The 21,085-nt window shown below is 45.1% G+C and overlaps 2 protein-coding genes across 4 annotated transcripts in view; one reads left to right on the top strand and one right to left on the bottom strand.

The window, feature by feature from the left end:
• Positions 1–21,085, bottom strand: part of LOC139389666 (ADAMTS-like protein 2) — a 37,428-nt gene that overhangs the window by 14,320 nt on the left and 2,023 nt on the right. The window contains exons 2-10 of one of the 2 annotated variants that reach the window (XM_071136541.1): positions 10,252–10,321; positions 6,251–6,353; positions 5,679–5,821; positions 5,439–5,514; positions 5,012–5,114; positions 4,757–4,902; positions 4,435–4,558; positions 2,472–2,552; positions 330–505 (exon numbers count right to left, since the gene is read on the bottom strand). In XM_071136541.1, coding sequence (XP_070992642.1) covers positions 330–505; positions 2,472–2,552; positions 4,435–4,558; positions 4,757–4,902; positions 5,012–5,114; positions 5,439–5,514; positions 5,679–5,821; positions 6,251–6,352 — 951 coding nt within the window. In that variant the 5' untranslated portion in view covers position 6,353; positions 10,252–10,321. Of the gene's footprint in view, positions 1–329; positions 506–2,471; positions 2,553–4,434; positions 4,559–4,756; positions 4,903–5,011; positions 5,115–5,438; positions 5,515–5,678; positions 5,822–6,250; positions 6,404–10,251; positions 10,322–21,085 lie in introns of those variants that run through there. The other variant, XM_071136542.1, reaches the window with a different exon arrangement.
• LOC139390096 (protein myomaker) lies at positions 16,655–20,628 on the top strand. 2 transcript variants are annotated; one of them, XM_071137242.1, is made up of 6 exons: positions 16,655–17,042; positions 17,729–17,843; positions 18,088–18,236; positions 18,462–18,578; positions 18,751–18,891; positions 19,213–20,628. In XM_071137242.1, the coding sequence occupies exons 1-6, from the start codon at positions 16,908–16,910 to the stop codon at positions 19,858–19,860; spliced, it is 1,305 nt and encodes a 434-aa protein (XP_070993343.1). In that variant the 5' UTR covers positions 16,655–16,907; the 3' UTR covers positions 19,861–20,628. The 2 variants fall into 2 exon arrangements, with proteins under 2 accessions (XP_070993343.1, XP_070993344.1); XM_071137243.1 differs by having other exon boundaries at positions 18,094–18,236; positions 19,213–20,580.

Here is a 21,085-nt window from a genome sequence, read left to right as displayed (position 1 = left end):
ACTGCTGTTAGAGTCAGCCGTCTAGCCTGCCTGCACTCATTCAGACATGGGGCTTGATTGCCAGTGAGTGAGGCCATGAAAGAAAAGATAAGATACATGTACACTATTGAAGTTTTACTGTGTAACGCATTAACACGAAAAGATCCGCAATGAAAATGAAGGAGCATTATCAGTTTGCAGGTATCTATCTTGCAGAACTTTTCCTTCTTCTACCCTGCACCTGCAAGCTACTGGATACGTGTACACTACTCCTAGACTAGACATTACCCAGAGGCCCTGGCTGCCAGATGAGGGGAGGGAGCAGAGCAGACCTCAGCAGGCTACAGTACCAGAACATTGATGGCCTGGTCGATGGGCCCTTTGGCTACGATGTACTCGATCCCCGTCTCATACACATCCATGGGCCGCCGGTATTTGAAGACGGTCCCCGCCGCATGGAAGTTCTGGGGGCTGTCCACCTTGTAGTTCCCATTGAAGAAGAAGTTCCCCGCCTGATCGGTCACAGCTGTGGGGGGATAGGATAGAACATAGTCTCATTGAGGGGATGGAGGACCAGTTGGTTGACTCTACAGAAAAGGTCATATCTTTGATGTTCACCCTACACTGGAATTTCTCCTCCCCATACATGACCATACATGGATACAGTCAATTCAAGAGATCGCAAAGGAAGTAAAAGTATATACAGTTGAAGTCGGAAGTTTACATACACTTAGGTTGGAGTCATTAAAACTAGTTTTTCAACCACTCCACAGATTTCTTGTTAACAAAATATAGTTTTGGCAAGTCGGTTAGGACATTTACAAGTAATTTTTCCAACAATTGTTTACAGACAGATTATTTCACTTATAATTCACTGTATCACAATTCTAGTGGGTCAGAAGTTTACATACACTAAGTTGACTGTGCCTTTAAACAGCTTAGAAAATTCCAGAAAAGAATGTCATGGCTTTAGAAGCTTCTGATAGGCTAACTGACATAATTTGAGTCAATTGGAGGTGTGTACCTGTGGATTTATTTCAAGGCCTACCTTCAAACTCAGTCCCTCTTTGCTTGACATTATGGGAAAATCAAAAGAAATCATCCAAGACCTCAAAAAAAAATTGTAGACCTCCACAAGTCTGGTTCATCCTTGGGAGCAATTTCGAAATGCCTGAAAGTACCACGTTCATCTGTACAAACAATAGTATGCAAGTATAAACACCATTGGACCACACAGCCGTCATACCTTTCAGGAAGGAGACACGTTCTGTCTCCTAGAGATGAATGTACTTTGGTGTGAAAAGTACAAATCAATCCCAGAAAAACAGCAAAGGACCTTGTGAAGATGCTGGAGGAAACTGGTACGAGAGTATCTATATCCACAGTCCTATATTGACATAACCTGAAAGGCCGCTCAGCAAGGAAGAAGCCACTGCTCCAAAACCGCCATAAAAAGCCAGACTACGGTTTGCAGCTGCATGTGGGGACAAAGATCTTACTTTTTGGAGAAACGTCCTGTGGTCTGATGAAACAAAAGTAGAACTGTTTGGCCATGATGAACATCGTTATGTTTGGAGGAAAAAGAGGGAGGCTTACAAGTCGAAGAACACCATCCAACCATGAAGCACGAGTTTGTCAGCATCATGTTGTGAGTGCTTTGCTGCAGGAGGGACTGGTGCACTTCACAAAATAGATGGCATCATGAGGTAGGAAAATTATGTGGATATATTGAAGCAACATCTCAAGACATCAGTCAGGAAGTTAAAGCTTGGTCGCAAATGGATCTTCCAAATGGACAATGAACTCAAGCATACTTCCAAAGTTGTGTCAAAATGGCGTAAGGACAACAAAGTCAAGGTGTTGGAGTGGCCATCACAAAGCCCTGACCTAAATCCTATAGAAAATGTGTGGGCAGAACTGAAAAAGCTTGTGCGAGCAAGGAGGCCTACAAACCTGACTCGGTTACACCAGCTCTGTCAGGAGGAGTGGGACAAAATTCACCCAATTTATTGTCGGAAGCTTGTGGAAGGATACCAGAATTGTTTGACCCAAGTTAAACCATTTAAAAAGCAATGCTACCAACTACTAATTGAGTGTATGTAAACTTCTGACCCACTGGGAATGTGATGAAAGAAATAAAAGCTGAAATAAATAATTATCTCTACTATTATTCTGACATTTTACATTCTTAAAATAAAGTGGTGATCCTAACTAACCTAAGACATTGAATTTTTAGCGGGATTAAATGTCAGGAAATGTGAAAAACTGAGTTTAAATGTATTTGGCTAAGGTGTATGTAAACTTCAGACTGTAGATCATCAGAGTTTAATTTCAGTTGATTAATAGGGATCCCATTGCTGTATTTTCTGAAAATCTTGAATAAATGTTTTGCACCTTATATGCAACATAACAACATCACACCGTACCAACAGCGAACATTAGAGATGTGTGTATACATGGCATGGTGAGCAGGATAAGAAGGAAGTACCCACCCAAAACATCAGCTGACTTCTTCCTCTCAATGATCTGAATGTCCCAGGAGCCCTCAGGGATTGATGTGATGAAGGAGTAACCTTGGAGACAGGAAACATTATGATGACTTCATTTTACCTGCAACTAAATAGCCTGAACATCAAAAGAGTTGGCTAAAGAAGCACATATTGAGCTTGTTGTCAGACTAACCGGCTATAGTTGTCTTTCAGAGACATACAGTGGGGCAAAAAAGTATTTAGTCAGCCACCAATTGTGCAAGTTCTCCTACTTAAAAAGATGAGAGAGGCCTGTAATTTTCATCATAGGTACACTTCAACTATGACAGACAAAATGAGAGAAAAAATCCAGAAAATCACATTGTAGGATTTTTTATGAATTTATTTGCAAATTATGGTGGAAAATAAGTATTTGGTCACCTACAAACAAGCAAGATTTCTGGCTCTCACAGACCTGTAACTTCTTCTTTAAGAGGCTCCTCTGTCCTCCACTCGTTACCTGTATTAATGGCACCTGTTTGAACTTGTTATCAGTATAAAAGACACCTGTCCACAACCTCACAGTCACACTCCAAACTTCACTATGGCCAAGACCAAAGAGCTGTCAAAGGACACCAGAAACAAAATTGTAGACCTGCACCAGGCTGGGAAGACTGAATCTGCAATAGGTAAGCAGCTTGGTTTGAAGAAATCAACTGTGGGAGCAATTATTAGGAAATGGAAGACATACAAGACCCCTGATAATCTCCCTCGATCTGGGGCTCCACGCAAGATCTCACCCCGTGGGGTCAAAATGATCACAAGAACGGGTGAGCAAAAATCCCAGAACCACACGGGGGGACCTAGTGAATGACCTGCAGAGAGCTGGGACCAAAGTAACAAAGCCTACCATCAGTAACACACTACGCCACCAGGGACTCAAATCCTGCAGTGCCAGACGTGTCCCCCTGCTTAAGCCAGTACATGGCCAGGCCCGTCTGAAGTTTGCTAGAGAGCATTTGGATGATCCAGAAGAAGATTGGGAGAATGTCATATGGTCAGATGAAACCAAAACTTTTTGGTAAAAACTCAACTTGTCGTGTTTGGAGGACAAAGAATGCTGAGTTGCATCCAAATAACACCATACCTACTGTGAAGCATGGGGGTGGAAACATAATGCTTTGGGGCTGTTTTTCTGCAAAGGGACCAGGACGACTGATCCATGTAAAGGAAAGAATGAATACCTTCGTGAGATTTTGAGTGAAAACCTCCTTACATCAGCAAGGGCATTGAAGATGAAACGTGGCTGGGTCTTTCAGCATGACAATGATCCCAAACACACCGCCCGGGCAACGAAGGAGTGGCTTTGTAAGAAGCATTTCAAGGTCCTGGAGTGGCCTAGCCAGTCTCCAGATCTCAACCCCATAGAAAATCTTTGGAGGGAGTTGAAAGTTCGTGTTGCCCAGCAACAGCCCCAAAACATCACTGCTCTAGAGGAGATCTGCATGGAGGAATGGGCCAAAATACCAGCAACAGTGTGTGAAAACCTTGTGAAGACTTACAGAAAACGTTTAACCTCTGTCATTGCCAACAAAGGGTATATAACAAAGTATTGAGATAAACTTTTGTTATTGACCAAATACTTATTTTCCACCATAATTTGCAAATAAATACATAAAAAATCCTACAATGTGATTTTCTGGATTTTTTTCTCATTTTGTCTGTCATAGTTGAAGTGTACCTATGATGAAAATTACAGGCCTCTCTCATCTTTTTAAGTGGGAGAACTTGCACAATTGGTGGCTGACTAAATACTGTTTTGCCCTACTGTATTTGTGGGGCTCATCCCAGATAGGTGTGCTCAAGGTTTGGAATAGATGGAGAGATATCTCCTCCATCAGTACCCTCTTTCCATACCACCCACCCATCCATCCATCCACACACCCAAACTATCTCAGTTTGTGGTTGAGGTTGATCACACTCCTACCCAAAGTGGTGGCCCCGCGGCGGAAATTTCCATTGACCCTGCTGCAGCTGCTGCCATCCCCCTGACACACACCACACTTATCCAGCATGTTGGGCGAGAAAAGTACTCCATCACACCCGATTGGCTGCAGAAATGATGTTAAGACAAACAGGATTATTTTGAATCATTTCAGCACATGCAAAGCAAGTTGAACGTATGACACTCACGGAATATTTATATTTATTGACACTATCATGTGACCAGGATATTAAGCATTTCGGCCATTCTCACAGAATATGCAAAGCAATCTCCTCAGCAGATGAAGAAACAAGCGTTCCCTGACCTCACATCTGCCGTCCACACAGACCCCTCTGTAGTTGCTGTACTTGCAGGACGTTCCGTCCCGAGCAGGAACCATCAGCTGTCTCTGGCCGTCGGCCGTGGTGCAGTGCAGGTCACATGGGTTACTGGAGATATGGACATAGTCATCTGTAGATGGATGGATACAAAGGTCAGTCACATTGTAATAACGAGCTTTGAGGACAGGCCACACAGGAGGGAGTGACACAGAGCTGAGTGGGTTTATTATGGGTCTTACCCGGATACAGGGGTTTCCAGTGGTAGTTCCTGCCATTGTAGACCTGTGAGTTGAACGACCAGCACTGCTCTTCCCTGAAGCTTCTCCCAGAGGAAGGGCAGTCCTGCACAAGAAAGAAAATATACACACTTTTCTGTCTGCTTCATGTATTTTTAATTTTAGAATAGTTTTACAATATATTATGAAAGGGTGTGACAACGTGTGACAACTCTAGGACAAAAAGGCCGTTCACCCTGTACCTCTCCAGGACCAGGCTTTGTGGCCGCTGTACTAAACCTTAAGCAATGTTGAATCTCAATTGATTACATAAAAAGCTGTGTTGTCTACATTGACTTCTGCATCATAGGCTTCGGGTTGTGGAGTGTTGTGTCAACGTGTATTTTGCTAACGGCAGGAAACGGGGTGGCAGTAATAGATGCATGCTAACCTTGGTGTTACAGAGGAGGTATTTCTTCGAAGTGCCAGTGCAGGTCATGTTGTCTCTAGCAGCGGCTGCTTTCTTTCTTTGGATAGAAAATTAATGAATTTAGTAAACCTGCATGTTGAGATTTGAAGATAAATAACACCTTTATTGAGTAAAATAGAATACAATGGAATAGAACAGGTTAGATTAGAATGGAATAGAACAGAACAGTATAGAATCGAAACTGTCTGTCAGCGGACTGACCTCTGTTTGAGACAGTGCCTCTCCTGGGACATGACCCCCCCTCCACAGGTGCGTGTGCAGGCGGTCCACTTGGCCCACTCCCCCCACCAGTATGTGGTGGACTCCAGCTCGTCCTCCAGACTGTTGGAGGCTCCCCCTTTCTCCTAGACACAACACAGAACCCTTAGAGAGAAGCAGCAGAACAGGGCCCTGTACACACTGTGACTAATTATAAGCATGTCTAGCCACTCTGCCAATCTGGGTTAAGTGGAGACAAGTGATATGTACTGTGCTCTCCTTGTAAAAGGTGTGAGAGAAAACAGCTGTGGGTTTTTATAAGAAGACATGTAACAAAGAATAGTCTGGAGATGCGAGGGCCAGAAAGAGGGAGCAAGAGTGAGTGAGGGAACAACTGGCAAATAGAGAAGAAGAGAAAGACAGACAAGCAGTGTGACTGACTGACTGACTGAAATGATGCCAGTGATAGAGAGTGTGTGTGTGTGTGTGTGTGTGTGTAAGAGAGAGGCCTGAGTTGGGCGAGCATGTACCATGTAGAGAAAGAGAGAGAGAGAGAGAGAGTGGGACAAGCGTACCTGTCCCCTGGTTGAGAGGTTCCCTACAGACAAAGCCAAGGTGAGAAACCCCAGTAGCACCAGGCTGGTCTCCCCACATTGTTCCCACGACCAGATCCTCATCCTGACACGATCAAATACACAGAAAGACCTCAATGGGACAGAAAGGTAGGAGCTGAAGACTCACACCGATAAACCTGAACTAGGTACAGACAATCAGGATGGGAAGAACACTGTGGAAATGAAAAGACATCTTTAATGAACTTACATTGATACAGCAGACCCCTAACTAGGGCATAATGCACTGTACGATTAGTGCGAAGTAAACTCAGTTCACAGATCACCAGTCCCAATTCCAATACAACATTTGGATATCTGTATGCTGTGATATAAAACAGGCTTTTATAACCGTCCTTAGCTTTTGCGTATATCAGGGATCTACTGTCCTTGCAAGGGAGAGCACTTAAAAGTGTTTCAGAGGAAACCTATTCGTGCCACATCTGTGTGGGCTTCAACGTAAATGTCTTCAGACTTTTTAGTGCACTGGCAATCACCGTGTACTTGGATGAAAACCTTCAGACGCAGACAGGTGGTGACAAAGACAGGCTGTTGAGTGAGCACAGGTGTTGGAGACAGGATTTGGAACATGGAAGCAGCATGTCAAACAAGGCTCAGTGCTGGAGGGACTAAGGTAAGTTTCCTAACTGAAGGCCTAGCCCTTCCACACACAGGTAGGCCTTTGTTTCCTCCACCTTAGTGTGAATGCACCGGCTGCCCCAGACGTTTACTGTAAGGTAACATACACACGTTCATGCAAGCACACACACACACACACACACGCGCACACGTGATACACACATCAGGTCAGTGACATACACACGCTCTGACTCTAGAAAAAGCCCCTTTGCACATCCCCCTGTCCCACCTCTCCTCCTCATCAGGCCCACAACTCCAGTTAGGTAGGCTTCTTAAAATAAGCAAACAGATCGTCTAGCCCTGTTTGCAGTCTGGCTTTTTCTGGCACTAAATATTGGTGACAGGTGTCTTAAACTACCCGCTGGAACACCTGGAGTTCATTATCCTCCCAGACACAGCTGGAACGTGTCCAGCTGCCAAACTCTCTCGCTCTCTTTTTCTCTCTCTCCCTCTCCCATGCCTCTCTTTCTCGCTCTCCCTTTCTCTCTCTCTCCCTCTCCCATGCCTCTCTTTCTCGCTCTCCCTTTCTCTCTCTCCCACAGACCACGCAGTCTGTCGCCGCCGAGACAGGCCTTCCTCCTCACATGGCTTCACAGGGCCACAGAGGAGAGTAAACACAGCCCTGCGCGTCTCCCCCCTAGCCACACCCCCCTGCATCCCCCTTTCCCCTCCCGGCCCTCTGCCCCCCTGGGGCCCCCTGTTCAGGGTAGGAGGGGTGTTTTTCTTTCACAGGCAGCAGACAGACAGCAGGCTATCCCTGGGGAGGCTGTGGGGAGCTGGGGCCGGTCGGATCGGGGCTGTCTGGTCTGGATGTAAGGCCCAGGCAGACTCATCCTTTCTGGAGGAGCTGTTTAACCAGACTGGGGCTCCTTCCTCCTTCGTCCTTTCGTAGCAGCCTTCTCAAGTTCATATGTGAAGTGGAAAATTGATGTTGCTCACACTCAATCGCCCGTTGCTCTCCACGAGTCCTTGACCTCGCTCTGCTTATACAAAGTGCACACAGAGACATGGCTGAGAGAAGGAGAGGAGAGGACACTGGTGTTTTGGAGTGGAGAGAGAGAGAGTGCATGTGGTATGTATTTGCAGAATGAGTGACATTTTAGACATTGTTTCGAGTAAACACCACTTTGGGGACTCAGTCATCTTTGTGATAGAGTGCCTTCCACTAGTTTGTTCCACACCTCATTCTGCATACATTGTTTTCCCTGAGTGACCATAACAGCAATTGATGTGTCCTTTGTGAGTAATGGTCTAGCTAACAAATACTTCTCCTTCACACTGATGCACTTCCAAACAGCCTACCTTCCTCAGAGCAGCTGGTGGTATTCCTCCTTTACCAGGGAAACTTCCTGGAGCTGTGTCATTAACAGGAAAAAGCAACAGGTGGATCATCTCACTAGTGCCACTCTATTCATTTCCCTGTATCTGTTGCTCTGATACGGTACATTTCACTATGTATCTGTTGCTCTGATACGGTACATTTCACTATGTATCTGTTGCTCTGATACAGTACATTACCCTATGTATCTGTTGCTCTGATACGGTACATTTCACTATGTATATGTTGCTCTGATATGGTACATTTCCCTATATCTGTTGCTCTGATACGGTACATTTCACTATGTATCTGTTGCTCTGATATGGTACATTTCCCTATATCTGTTGCTCTGATACGGTACATTTCACTATGTATCTGTTGCTCTGATATGGTACATTTCCCTGTATCTGTTGCTCTGATACGGTACATTTCCCTATATATCTGTTGCTCTGATATGGTACATTCCCCTGTATCTGTTGCTCTGATACGGTACATTTCCCTATATATCTGTTGCTCTGATATGGTACATTTCACTATGTATCTGTTGCTCTGATATGGTACATTTCCCTATGTATCTGTTGCTCTGATACGGTACATTTCCCTATGTATCTGTTGCTCTGATATGGTACATTTCCCTATATCTGTTGCTCTGATACGGTACATTTCCCTATATATCTGTTGCTCTGATATGGTACATTTCCCTATGTATCTGTTGCTCTGATATGGTACATTTCCCTATGTATCTGTTGCTCTGATACGGTACATTTCCCTATGTATCTGTTGCTCTGATATGGTACATTTCCCTATATCTGTTGCTCTGATACGGTACATTTCCCTATGTATCTGTTGCTCTGATATGGTACATTTCCCTATATATCTGTTGCTCTGATACGGTACATTTCCCTATGTATCTGTTGCTCTGATATGGTACATTTCCCTATGCATCTGTTGCTCTGATACGGTACATTACCCTATGTATCTGTTGTTCTGATACGGTACATTTCCCTATGTATCTGTTGCTCTGATACGGTACATTTCCCTATGTATCTGTTGCTCTGATATGGTACATTACCCTATGTATCTGTTGTTCTGATACGGTACATTTCCCTATGTATCTGTTGCTCTGATACGGTACATTTCCCTATGTATCTGTTGCTCTGATACGGTACATTTCCCTATGTATCTGTTGCTCTGATACGGTACATTTCCCTATGTATCTGTTGCTCTGATACGGTACATTTCCCTATGTATCTGTTGCTCTGATACGGTACATTTCCCTATGTATCTGTTGCTCTGATATGGTACATTACCCTATGTATCTGTTGCTCTGATACGGTACATTTCCATGTGCTTTTTCCCCAAAAACAATCCCCACTCCTTTAACTCCAAGCAATTAAAACATAATATTACAGAATGTACACGGACTCTCTCTTAGACTGGTGCTTGTTGCTGCACTGACGCCACAATCACGGTGTCATCATTTGTGTACATTTTCTACTCAAGGTTCTTATGCTGCTGCAGTCGCCTCCCCGAGAACAAGATCTGACTATCTTCACACTTTTAACTGGATACCTATGACCTAGACATGGCTGAACACTTGTATTTCTTAGATAGAACAACTTACATCATCAGAACACAATGCATGTGGTAAACTATATGACACATTATCACCTTTCCAAATCAGTTTCATTTGGGAGCACCAAATTATTACATCACTTTCAGAAATTGAATTAGCATGAAACCTTCACCTCATCCGTCTCTCCCACAGCAACAGAGAGCTCTCCAGACAGAGTCTGGCATCAGCACACACACACATACACCGCTGTAGGAAAGTAAACATCATTGTGAGGATTTGTTTTGGTCTGGAACAGGAGACAAGTCCCATTGGCTCGCCTGCCACCTCACAAAACGCCAGACACACACACAGAATCACATATGAACACACACACACGTATACACACTTAAACACACAGACAGGCTGGAGGAGTGTAAATATTTACCCACTCACCTAGCTGCAGTCCAGGGGCCGCTGAGCTGTGTGATGCCGGGTCAGAGTGGGTGGTGTGGTGGTGGTGGTGCTGTAGAGATGTGTGTGCAGAGGGAGAGAGAGGGAGAGAGGTAAGGTGTGTGCCTTGCATCCCTCTTCCCCTCCCTCCCTCAGCCCCTCTCCTCCTCCCCCCCCACCCCTCCTCCTCCGAGCAGCAGGAAGAGAGTGGCAGTAGGGAGGAACGCCTAGACAAACAGGAGGCTCCTGCCCAGTGCCAAGCACTGGGGTCTGCCTCTCCTGCCTCTGCTGCTGCTGTATGTGGTGGGGACTCTGTCCCATTGACAGCCCAAAGCCAAGCCTGGCAGCTCTCTCTCTCTGCTCTCTCAACTCTCTCTCTCTCTGCTCTCCCCCTCCACTCCACTTTGCTCCACTGGCAGACAGACAGAGGAAGTCGCTGTTTCCCACAGTGCGACCCCCCCCCCATACCCCCTACCCCCCATATTTTTTTTACCCCCTTTTTCTCCCCAATTCCGTGGTATCCAATTGTTAGTAGTTACTATCTCATCGCTACAACTCCCGTATGGGCTCGGGAGAGACGAAAGTCGAAAGCCATGCGTCAGCCGAAACACAACCCAACCAAGCCGCACTGCTTCTTAACACAGCGGGCATCCAACCCGGAAGCCAGCACCAATGTGGTGGAGGAAACACCGTGCACCTGGCGACCTGGTTAGCGCACACTGTGCCCGGCCCGCCAAAGGAGTCGCTAGTGCGCGATGAGAAAATGATATCCCTACTGGCCAAACCCTCCCTAACCTGGATGACGCTAGGCCAATTGTGCGTCACCCCATGGACCTCCCGGGCGCAGCCGGCTGCGACAGAGCCTGGGCTCGAACCCAGTGTTTCTGCGATGCAGCGCCCTAGACCACTGCGCCACCCGGGAGGCCTCCCATCACCCCATCTTATCAGTCCCCCTCACGTCCTTTGTTCCATCTCCTCCTCAGATGCTGGTGTCTTGCCCTGTGTGCTCCCCTCTTTCATCTCATATGTTTCTATATGGAGAGAACACACCTGGAAATGGCCTACCTATGTCATGAGTTTCAGAGCAGGCCTTTACCTATCTCTGAGGTGAATCCAGAATATCTCAACAAATATTTCCATTAGAAAGCATATGCATATCGAAAGCTACATGAACCAAGAATGAATGAAAAAGAGAAAAGAAAATCTATGGTGAAAGTGAGAGAGTTTGAGTCTCTAGAATGTATTGAGCAGCACAGAGAGAAAGAGAGAGAGAGACAGACACAGAGGTTGAGTCTCTAGAATGTATTGAGCAGCACAGAGAGAAAGAGAGAGAGAGACAGACACAGAGGTTGAGTCTCTATAATGTATTGAGCAGCACAGAGAGAAAGAGAGACAAAGAGACATACACAGAGGTTGAGTCTCTAGAATGTATTGAGCAGCACAGAGAGAAAGAGAGACATACACAGAGGTTGAGTCTCTAGAATGTATTGAGCAGCACAGAGAGAAAGAGAGAGAGAGAGAGACACACACAGAGGTTGAGTCTCTAGAATGTATCGAGCAGCAGGGAGAGAGAGAGTGACACGCTGGGACAGGGAGGACCACCATGCCTGCCCACGACGTCTGCACCCAGCAGCCACATGTTCTCTCTGTTGCGCTGCCTCGGTGTCTGCTACGTGCATTAGGCCTGCTCTGCTACACTACACTGCTAGGCATCAATCACATCCTCCATGCCATCACAGATTTATATGGTGATAGACATACAGTAGTTCAGGGGGAGAACTGCACAGTCTGCAAGTCAAGAAGCATGCTCTCTCTCTCTGTGTGTCTCTCTCTCTGTCTCTCGCTCTCTCTGTGTGTGTCTCTCTCTGTGTGTCTCTCTTTCTCCATCTCTCTCTCTCTCTCTCTAAATAGAGGAGGAAAACAGAGGAAATGGGTCGTGGAGGGCTAACAATAGTCCCTAGGTGTTGTGTTGTGTGGAGAAACATTTTGGAAACATTGTGGTTAGTAGGCTACACACAGACAAGAAAACAGTGTGTTTTTTCCCCTCCACAGATGTTGGAAAATAAATATACACTGTTTAGGTCGATGACACTCTTTCAGTGAGAGAAATGTTCTAGAATAAAAAGGTGTATTCTCAAACTGAGATGTAACAACCCACAAAAAAAACGTAATTTACTGTGCATTATAATTTATATGTCTAAAGTCGGAATTATAAAACCTATCTTTTGTTTAGCGATAACCCTCTATTCAAACCTCTATTCATTTGTGAGATTTTATTTTAAACGTTTTCATTTCTCTTAAATGTATATCAGCCATCTAGGTACCTGGTAAATTGATTTCCAATCCATTTCAAAGGTTATAGTCTTATATTTTCAAATTCCAACCTATTTCTTCTGAGTTTAGAAGCACAGAGACTGCTCTTCTTCAGCAGGAGAGAAGAGGAGCTGTCATAAAATTCTCTGATGTCCTCTTGGCTCACAGCCCAGGTTTATTCAGGCTTGTACTGCACTTTAGACAGACACATTCATGCTCACAGACAGACAGACAAACAGGCAGGCAGCAAGTCAGACAGCCAGACAGATTGGCAGACCTACACATCATCAAGCAGATGACACAGACTGACACACACACAAAATACAACTACATACCTACATACCAACACACACACACACACACGTATGCACGTGCCCTGGAAATAATTTCTCAATGGGGCACAATGCACTCGCAATAACAGTTTATACACAAAACTATTCTATACTATTCTATATACTATACTATTCTATACTGTTCTATAAGTATATCTATGTTATTTTCCAAATATACAGTGCATTCGGAAAATATTCAGACCCCATGACTTTTTCCACATTTTGTTACGTTACAGCCGTATTCAAAAATTGATTGCATTTTTTAAAAGTCCTCATCAATCTACACACAATACCACATAATGATGAAGCAAAAACAGGGTTTTAGAATGTTGGCAAATTTATAAAAAATAAAAAACAGACGTACCTTATTTACATTAGTATTCAGACCCTTTGATATGAGACTCGAAATTGAGCTCAGGTGCATCTTTTTCCATTGATCATCCTTGAGATGTTTCTACAACTTGATTGGAGTCCACCTGTGGTAAGTTCAATTGATTGGACATGATTCGGAAAGGCACACACCTGTCTATATAAGGTCCCACAGTTAACATTGCATGTCATAGAAAAAAATCAAGCCATGAAGTCGAAGAAATTGTCCATAGAGCTCCGAGACAGGATTGTGTTGAGGCAAAGATCTGGGGAAAGGTACCAAAAAATGTCTGCAGCATTGAAGGTCCCCAAGAACACAGTGGCCTCCATCATTCTTAAATGGAATAAGTTTGGAACCACCAAGACTCTTCCTAGAGCTGGCCGCCTGGTCAATCTGAGCAATTGGGGGAGATGGGCCTTGGTCAGGGAGATGACCAAGAACCCGATGGTCACTCTGACAGAACTCCAGAGTTCCTCTGTGGAGATGGAAGAACCTTCCAGAAGGACAACCATCTCTGCAGCACTCAACCAATCAGGCCTTTATGGTATAGTGGCCAGGCGGAAGCCACTTCTCAGTAAAAGGCACACGACCGCCCGTTTGGAGTTTGCCAAAAAGACACCTAAAGGACTCTCAGGCCATGAGAAACAAGAATCTCTGGTCTGATAAAACCAAGCTTGAACTCTTTGGCCTGACTGCCAAGAGCCATGTCTGGAGGAAACCTGGCACCATCACTATGGTGAAGCATGGTGGTGGCACCATCACTATGGTGAAGCATGGTGGTGGCAGCATCATGCTGTGGGGATGTTTTTCAGCAGCAGGGACTGGGAAACGAGTCAGGATCGAGGGAAATATGAAGGGAGAGAGGTACAGAGAGATCCTTGATGAAAACCTGCTCCAGAGTGCTCACGACCTCAGACTGGGGCAAAGGTTCACCTTCCAACAGGACAATGACCCTAAGCACACAGCCAACACACCGCAGGAGTGGCTTCGGGACAAGTCTCTGAATGTCCTTGAGAGGCCCAACCAGAGCCCGGACTTGAACGCGATCAAACATCTCTGGAGAGACCTGAAAAAAGCTGTGTAGCGACGCTCCCCATCCAACCTGACAGAGCTTGAGAGGATCTGCAGAGAAGAATAGGAGAAACTCCCCAAATACAGGTGTGCCAAGCTTGTAGCATCATACCCAAGAAGTCTCGAGGCTGTAATCGCTGCCAAAGATGCTTCAACAAAGTACTGAGTAAAGGGTCTGAATACTTATGTAAATGTAAGATTTCCGTGTTTTTTATACATTTGTAAACATTTCAAAAACCTGTTTTTGTTTTGTTATTATGGGATATTATGTGTAAATTAATGAGGGAAAAAATATTTAATACATTTTAGAATAAGGCTGTAACGTAACAAAATGGGGAAAAAGTCAAGCGGTCTGAATACTTCCCGAATGCACTGTACTTTGGATACATTCCCACAGCTTTAAAACTAATATATTTTTTGTAATTGTGCGCTCACAGAGAAAACTAACTAAAACATCTACTTTTCAATTATTTATAAAAGAACTAGAGGGCAGAGGGCAGAACTATTTATGAGAAAATCAAAAGGAAGCCCAGTGTTTTCTCAGATGCTTACAGGAAGTCCCTGGCTGCCACATTCCCACACTACCGTCCATGCCCATGTTTAGACAGGGACTGAGCAGGGGCATGGGCCTGCTGGGGTAAAAGTAACAATGACACACTTTCATTTTGTTAGCTATCCCCCTGCTCTCACATTGTACTCTCAACAAACTCGAACTTGAACAAACTTCAACCTCAGAATCCTGGGACCAGCCCACCCCATTCCAGGGATCATTCCAAATTCCAAAGGCTGTACTTGTTGTACTGGCTGTATTGTTGTCTCTACCTTCTTGCCCTTTGTGCTGTTGTCTGTGCCCAATAATGTTTGTACCTTGTTTTGTGCTGCTACCATGTTGTGCTGTTGCCATGTTGTGTTGCTGCCATGCTATGTTGTTGTCTTAGGTCTCTCTTTATGTAGTGATGTGTTGTCTCTCTTGTCATGGTGTGTGTTTTGTCCTATATTTTTATTTATTTTACATTTTTTATCCCAGCCCCTATCCACGCAGGAGGCCTTTTGCTTTTTGGTAGACTGTCATTGTAAATAATAATTTGTTATTAACTGACTTGCCTAGTTAAATAAAGGTTAAAAAATAAAATAAAATAAAAACTATGGGCTGGTATAGAGAGGATACTGACAGAGCGCAGGGTCCAGCCAATAGGGGTCCCCAAGCCGAGCCTGAGAGTGTCGGTTTGACCATGTCCCGAGTGCTCATGTTACCGAGTCCCTCCAGGAATCTGAGGCGTGGGGTGTGTTCCCAACTACACTGCACCCTTTGTGTTCCCCCCGTCAGCCCCACAGGGCAGGTGCAACAGCTGAGCGGAGAGGAGAGGAGAGGAGAGAAGGAACAGAGGAGAGAAGGAGAGGAGAGGGCAACTGCTGCACCACCAGCTACTTCGAAAGGCTTAAAGAGCTCCCTCTCGACCGTGACCTCCTCATTTAATTAGATCCATGCGAGTTTAACTTTTACTACTTCACAATTGGCTCTGGAAAAACATTGATCCAATGTACAATACATACTCATAGAAGTACTTTATGAGTGCTGCCTGGGGTGGACTGGTATTGCATGGTCACCATTGGCAAATTCAGACGAGCAGTGTTTCTCTGTACGGGACACTAACAGAGCCACTGCTAAAAAGTGACTGCCACAAGAGACGGAGGTTCTCAACCACAGTCATACAACCACAACAAAACCCACGGCAGCGCTTTGAATCTAACGTGTGCCTCACCATTGACCTTGATAGGCTTGGTTTCTGAGCTTGAACTATTACCAATCATTAGTTCTAAAAGAGACATGAGGGGGGGCCATAATGAAGCTTGGGAGGGGCTGAGTGCAGGGAACACGGTCACACGTGGCAGTACTGACAAGAGGAGGAACCATTTAAGGACAATTTCACTCAGCTCCCTGCCTAGCAATAACAATGCAATGTGTAGCGATAAGGAGGAGACTCCACCCAAAGTGGGGTTTGTATACTACCACGGCTGAAAGCATGTCTTTGTCTGAATGCAGTTGTATTGACCCTCTGGGCAGAATTATCTTGGTTTTAAAGCTTTCATTGTCTCCGTTGAGTTTGTGCTCTGAAAATTAGAGCCTAACAACCTGAAACACGACACTTCACAAACATGCCGCAATGCCATGGCATGCGACCACTCTCCCCACCCAGCCGTGTCTGCCAGACCTGGTATGCAGACAGCTGTCCTACGACGACAGCGCACATACACGCCTCGCTGGGGCAAATGAAAACTTTAAAGAGCTCCAACAGGACAGCTGTGTGTGAGAGTGTGTGTGGTGTGGTGTACATTTCTCTGTCCACTTACCAGCTCTCTCATTTCACTGGTAGAGGACTGAGGGACTCAAGGACATCTTCCCATCCAGCGCTGCCAGACAGCCACAGAGCAGTACTACTGTAGACAGCCTGTATCAATATCAATTCAGCTGAGGTGTGATTATTGCTGGTTGAAAACTCGGATCAGATCAACCTATCATCTGCACCAGATACCCAACACCCAGTGAGTCGGTGTTGCTGTAGTTAGCCACCATGGGAGCCTACATTGCCAAGATGCTGCTGCCCACCGTTAGTAGCCTGGTGTTCCTGCCTGCAGCCAGCGTGGCTACCAAGAGAGGCTTCCACATGGAGGCCATGGTCTACTTCTTCACCATGTTCTTCACCACGGTGAGAACCATGGCATGACGCTGAGATGTTGACAATGTGCATTGCTGTATTATGGAGGCTGTCTGTGTGTTACTGACACTGCTTGTGAGTGGGGCTGTGTGTGTGTACTATATTTGTGAGTGGGGCTGTGTGCGTGTGTACTATACTTGTGAGTGGGGCTGTGTGTGTGTGTGTACTATACTTGTGAGTGGGGCTGTGTGTGTGTACTGTACTTGTGAGTGGGGCTGTGTGTGTGTGCTGTACTTGTGAGTGATTGTGTAGACAACTTCAAACAAACTATGATAAGTACTGTAATACTGAAGAAAATGCATTGCACAGTGACCAGTGGAGGCTGCTGAGGGGAGGACGGCTCATAATAATGGCTGGAACGGAGCGAATGGAATGGCATCAAACCATGTGTTTGATGCATTTGATACCATTCCATCATTAAGCTCCAGCCATTACCACGAACCCATCCTCCCCAATTAAGGTGCCACCAACCTCCTGTGGTACAGTCCCTTGTACAGTCATTTGAGCCATTTCGCAGGGGTGCTTATGATTACAACTTAAAGTGTGGGTTTACTTTAACTTTGTGTCTCTGCTAACCTACCAGAGACAGGATGTCCTATCAGAACTGAAACGAGCAGAAAGGAAGTGGCTGTGTAATACTGTTGTACGTGAAACCCATGGGATGTGTTCCACCCTAGATTTACCACGCGTGTGATGGGCCAGGCCTCTCCATCATATGTTTCATGAAGTATGAGATCCTGGAGTACTTCAGCGTGTACGGAACAGCCATCTCGATCTGGGTCACACTGATAGGTGAGTGTAAACAGCACGCTGTTGTGTCATGACACTTTAATGGCTTACCCTCAGAGTGTGTTAAGTGGCCTAAAACTATGTTCAGAGAGCTCGTGAGTTCTGCATTCAGTACCACTGAGCAGTTGTTCGGAAGCATGTGCTGTGTCTGTCTCTCACTCTCTTGTACGCACACGCACACACACACACACACACACACACACACACACACACACACACACACACACACTCTCTCTCTCTTCTCCAGCTTTAGGGGATTTTGATGAGCCAAAGCGTTCTACTCTGACCATGTTTGGGGTTTTGACCTGTGCTGTGAGGATCTACCAGGACCGCTGGGGCTATGGGATCTACTCTGGACCAATAGGATCAGCAGTATTCATAATCACTGTCAAATGGGTGTGTGAAGACAACTTACAATATGGCTATGACAAACACTGATAACGATATGCCCTAATATGGTCATGTTTACAGTAATTTGATAAGAGATCTCATAATCTCGTCAATGTGAAATGTACACCGAAGTCCATACTTAGTTGAGGTATTGCCTAGCAACATTGCATTGACTATCTCTCCAACTAAACCTATTTTGTTCTAAACACAACAAAGTGCATGATATTTCAGTTACAGAAAATGAAAGAGACAAGGGGCCTCTACCCCGAGAAGAGAGTATATACTCAACAGGTGGGACCAGGATGCTGCTTCGGTGCCCTGGCTCTGATGCTCCGCTTCTACTTCGAGGTATCAGAACAACTCCATCTCCCTCCTTCCCCTCGCCCCATTCACAATCAAGACAATAACTAGACGGTCAACTGCAAAACACCTTGTTGAGATCTGTGTTTCGCTTGCACAAGTGGGAACAACATTGACATTTGGGGGGGGGGTGACTAATCGATTACAATTTGTTTGTCAGGAGTGGGACTACGCCTATGTCCACAGTTTCTACCACCTGTCTATGGCGGTGTCCTTCGTGTTGCTGCTACCCAAAAAGAACCGCTACGCGGGGACCGACGGCAACCCCGCCAAGCTCAGCTGCTACACGCTCCTCTGCTGCGTATGTCTCCCTTTATATCTCACCAATGCATGGGGTTTCAGTGCTATGAACATGTTGCATGACGTACAGAACAAGTTCATTTCAGCTCGTTCAATGAAAAGTTGGATTCTGCCTATAACTTAGATAATCAGTCTCAGCGACTACAAAGGTGCTTGTTCCCGGAGCTGCTGTGTCTTTTACAGTTGAACAAACATACTTGCTGAATTGCTAGTCAGAGAAGGTGCTGTAAGCTCCTATGGTCACATTTGTTTCAAAACATATTTGTTGTCTCTCTAACTCTCCTTACCAAGGTTTCTCTAACTTTTCTCTCTGTACTATCAGACACCTTTTCCTGCTTCTACGAAGGAGAAGAAGGACAAGAAGAAGACCCCGTCTCGAACCATTTGGACCATTCCCACTGAGCGGCCTTGGACACGGGCCTGCAACTCACCAACTCTCCCTCTGTACAACCCACCTAGTACACCTGTTAAGAAAGCACTGGACATCACTACATCTGTTAAGAAAGGATGGGAGATCATCAACACAACACCTGTTAAGAAAGGATGGGAGATCATCAACACTACACCTGTTAAGAAAGCATTGGACATCAACACTACACCTGATAAGAAAGCACTGGACATCAACACTACACCTGATAAGAAAGCATTGGACATCAACACTACACCTGTTAAGAAAGCACTGGACATCAATACTACACCTGATAAGAAAGCATTGGACATCAACACTACACCTGATAAGAAAGCACTGGATTTCACTACGCCTGTTAAGAAAGGATGGGAGATCATCAGTACTACACCTGTTAAGAAAGGACTGGACAACAGCACTAAAACTGTTAAGAGAGCACTGGACTTCAGCAGCACTAAACCAGTTGAGAAGGGACTGGACATCAGACTAGATATTAGCAGCACTAAACCTGTTCACAAAGGACTGGACATCAGCAAGCTCAAAGAACAGAATGGGTGGAAGTGACCCCACAAGACAGATAAACTTTTATGAGTCAGTTGGTCTTGGTGATGTCCAGAGAGAAAGCAAATAGAGAGAGAACGATGTCATACAATACGGGGTTACAGGAACACAGACATCATCCACGAAGGTCAAACCCTGGCCTGTGCCCCCAGGGAGACAACGAGTATGGCTGTCTCTTCTGTCTGTACAGAAAACAGGAGAGAAGCCCTTTACTTCAAAACATGAGGAGAGTGACAGGGAGAAGGGTTCCTGAGGCAAGCCAGTAAAACTGACTGGAAAATTTGTGAGTAGCACAGGCGGCAGACATTTTTTCTCTCCAAGATGAATAAATTGTCTTTCAAATGTTTCTCAGGAGGGACCTTTCGTCTGCTGCTCTCTCTCTCTGAGAAAGGAACTATGCAGTTAAATTCAGTTATGAAAATTACAAGATTGTAAAAGCACATTTTACTCGCTTTATATATCCCCTAGGTGCCAAACATGTCATCTGGTGCATCAGACATTTGAGTGCAGCAGAATCCGGTCCAGACACTAGACTGTAAACCAACTGCAGTGTTTTAGAATGTTTAGAATGAGGTGGCAGGTATTTATTCCAATATATTGAGTGACCAAGCAACTTCGACTTTGTATCCTTCCTTTTCAGCCTCACTCTCGCTAAGCGTTTTTATGATGAACTTTACATAATGCTTATTTATTGCAATGGGAAGGGTTTTATTTAACTGTGATGGTTTCACTATAATGTATGTAATTATTTTTCAAATAAATATTTGAAAATACATGGTTGATGTTTCCTTTGATATGATTCTGTATCCTTGTTTCATGGATGGAATTGAGCAGACACCCCTCATGTGAAAATAACTACCTGTATCGGAGTAATTTTATTTTGCACAAGAACAGCTCTTTCACCATTGATACACACCCTGACTGGCACATACTTAATTCAAGCAGCACTAATCCACTTAAAGCCCTTCACATCATAAAACTGCAAGAATTCTACATTTCCCTTCGGGAGGAAAAAGCGGCGTGCGTTAGCTGCACGTCACCTGTTCCGAACACTACCCAAAGATTACAAACGTGTTCTGCAAGTCTTAGACAAAACAGTCTCTAGCCAAACGTGAATGAAACTCCTCCGGTCCACCAATCATTTTTGGACTGGGGGCAAAGCCACCAGCTCCTGTGCCCAGAGAAAGGTGTTTTTGTCTGGGGTAGAACCTGGCGGCCACTGGGCTCT

Source organism: Oncorhynchus clarkii, chromosome 30 (assembly GCF_045791955.1).
Source record: "Oncorhynchus clarkii lewisi isolate Uvic-CL-2024 chromosome 30, UVic_Ocla_1.0, whole genome shotgun sequence".
NCBI lineage: Eukaryota > Metazoa > Chordata > Actinopteri > Salmoniformes > Salmonidae > Oncorhynchus > Oncorhynchus clarkii.
This window is presented reverse-complemented; position numbering and strand designations above follow the sequence as displayed.

Bases quoted from the DNA above. Each gene is read 5' to 3' on its own strand.
- LOC139390096 (XM_071137242.1), top strand. From the start codon at position 16,908: ATGGGAGCCTACATTGCCAAGATGCTGCTGCCCACCGTTAGTAGCCTG. The intron at 18,237-18,461 runs GTGTGTGAAGAC...ATGATATTTCAG, and splicing joins TCATAATCACTGTCAAATGG to TTACAGAAAATGAAAGAGAC. The intron at 18,892-19,212 runs GTATGTCTCCCT...CTGTACTATCAG, and splicing joins GCTACACGCTCCTCTGCTGC to ACACCTTTTCCTGCTTCTAC.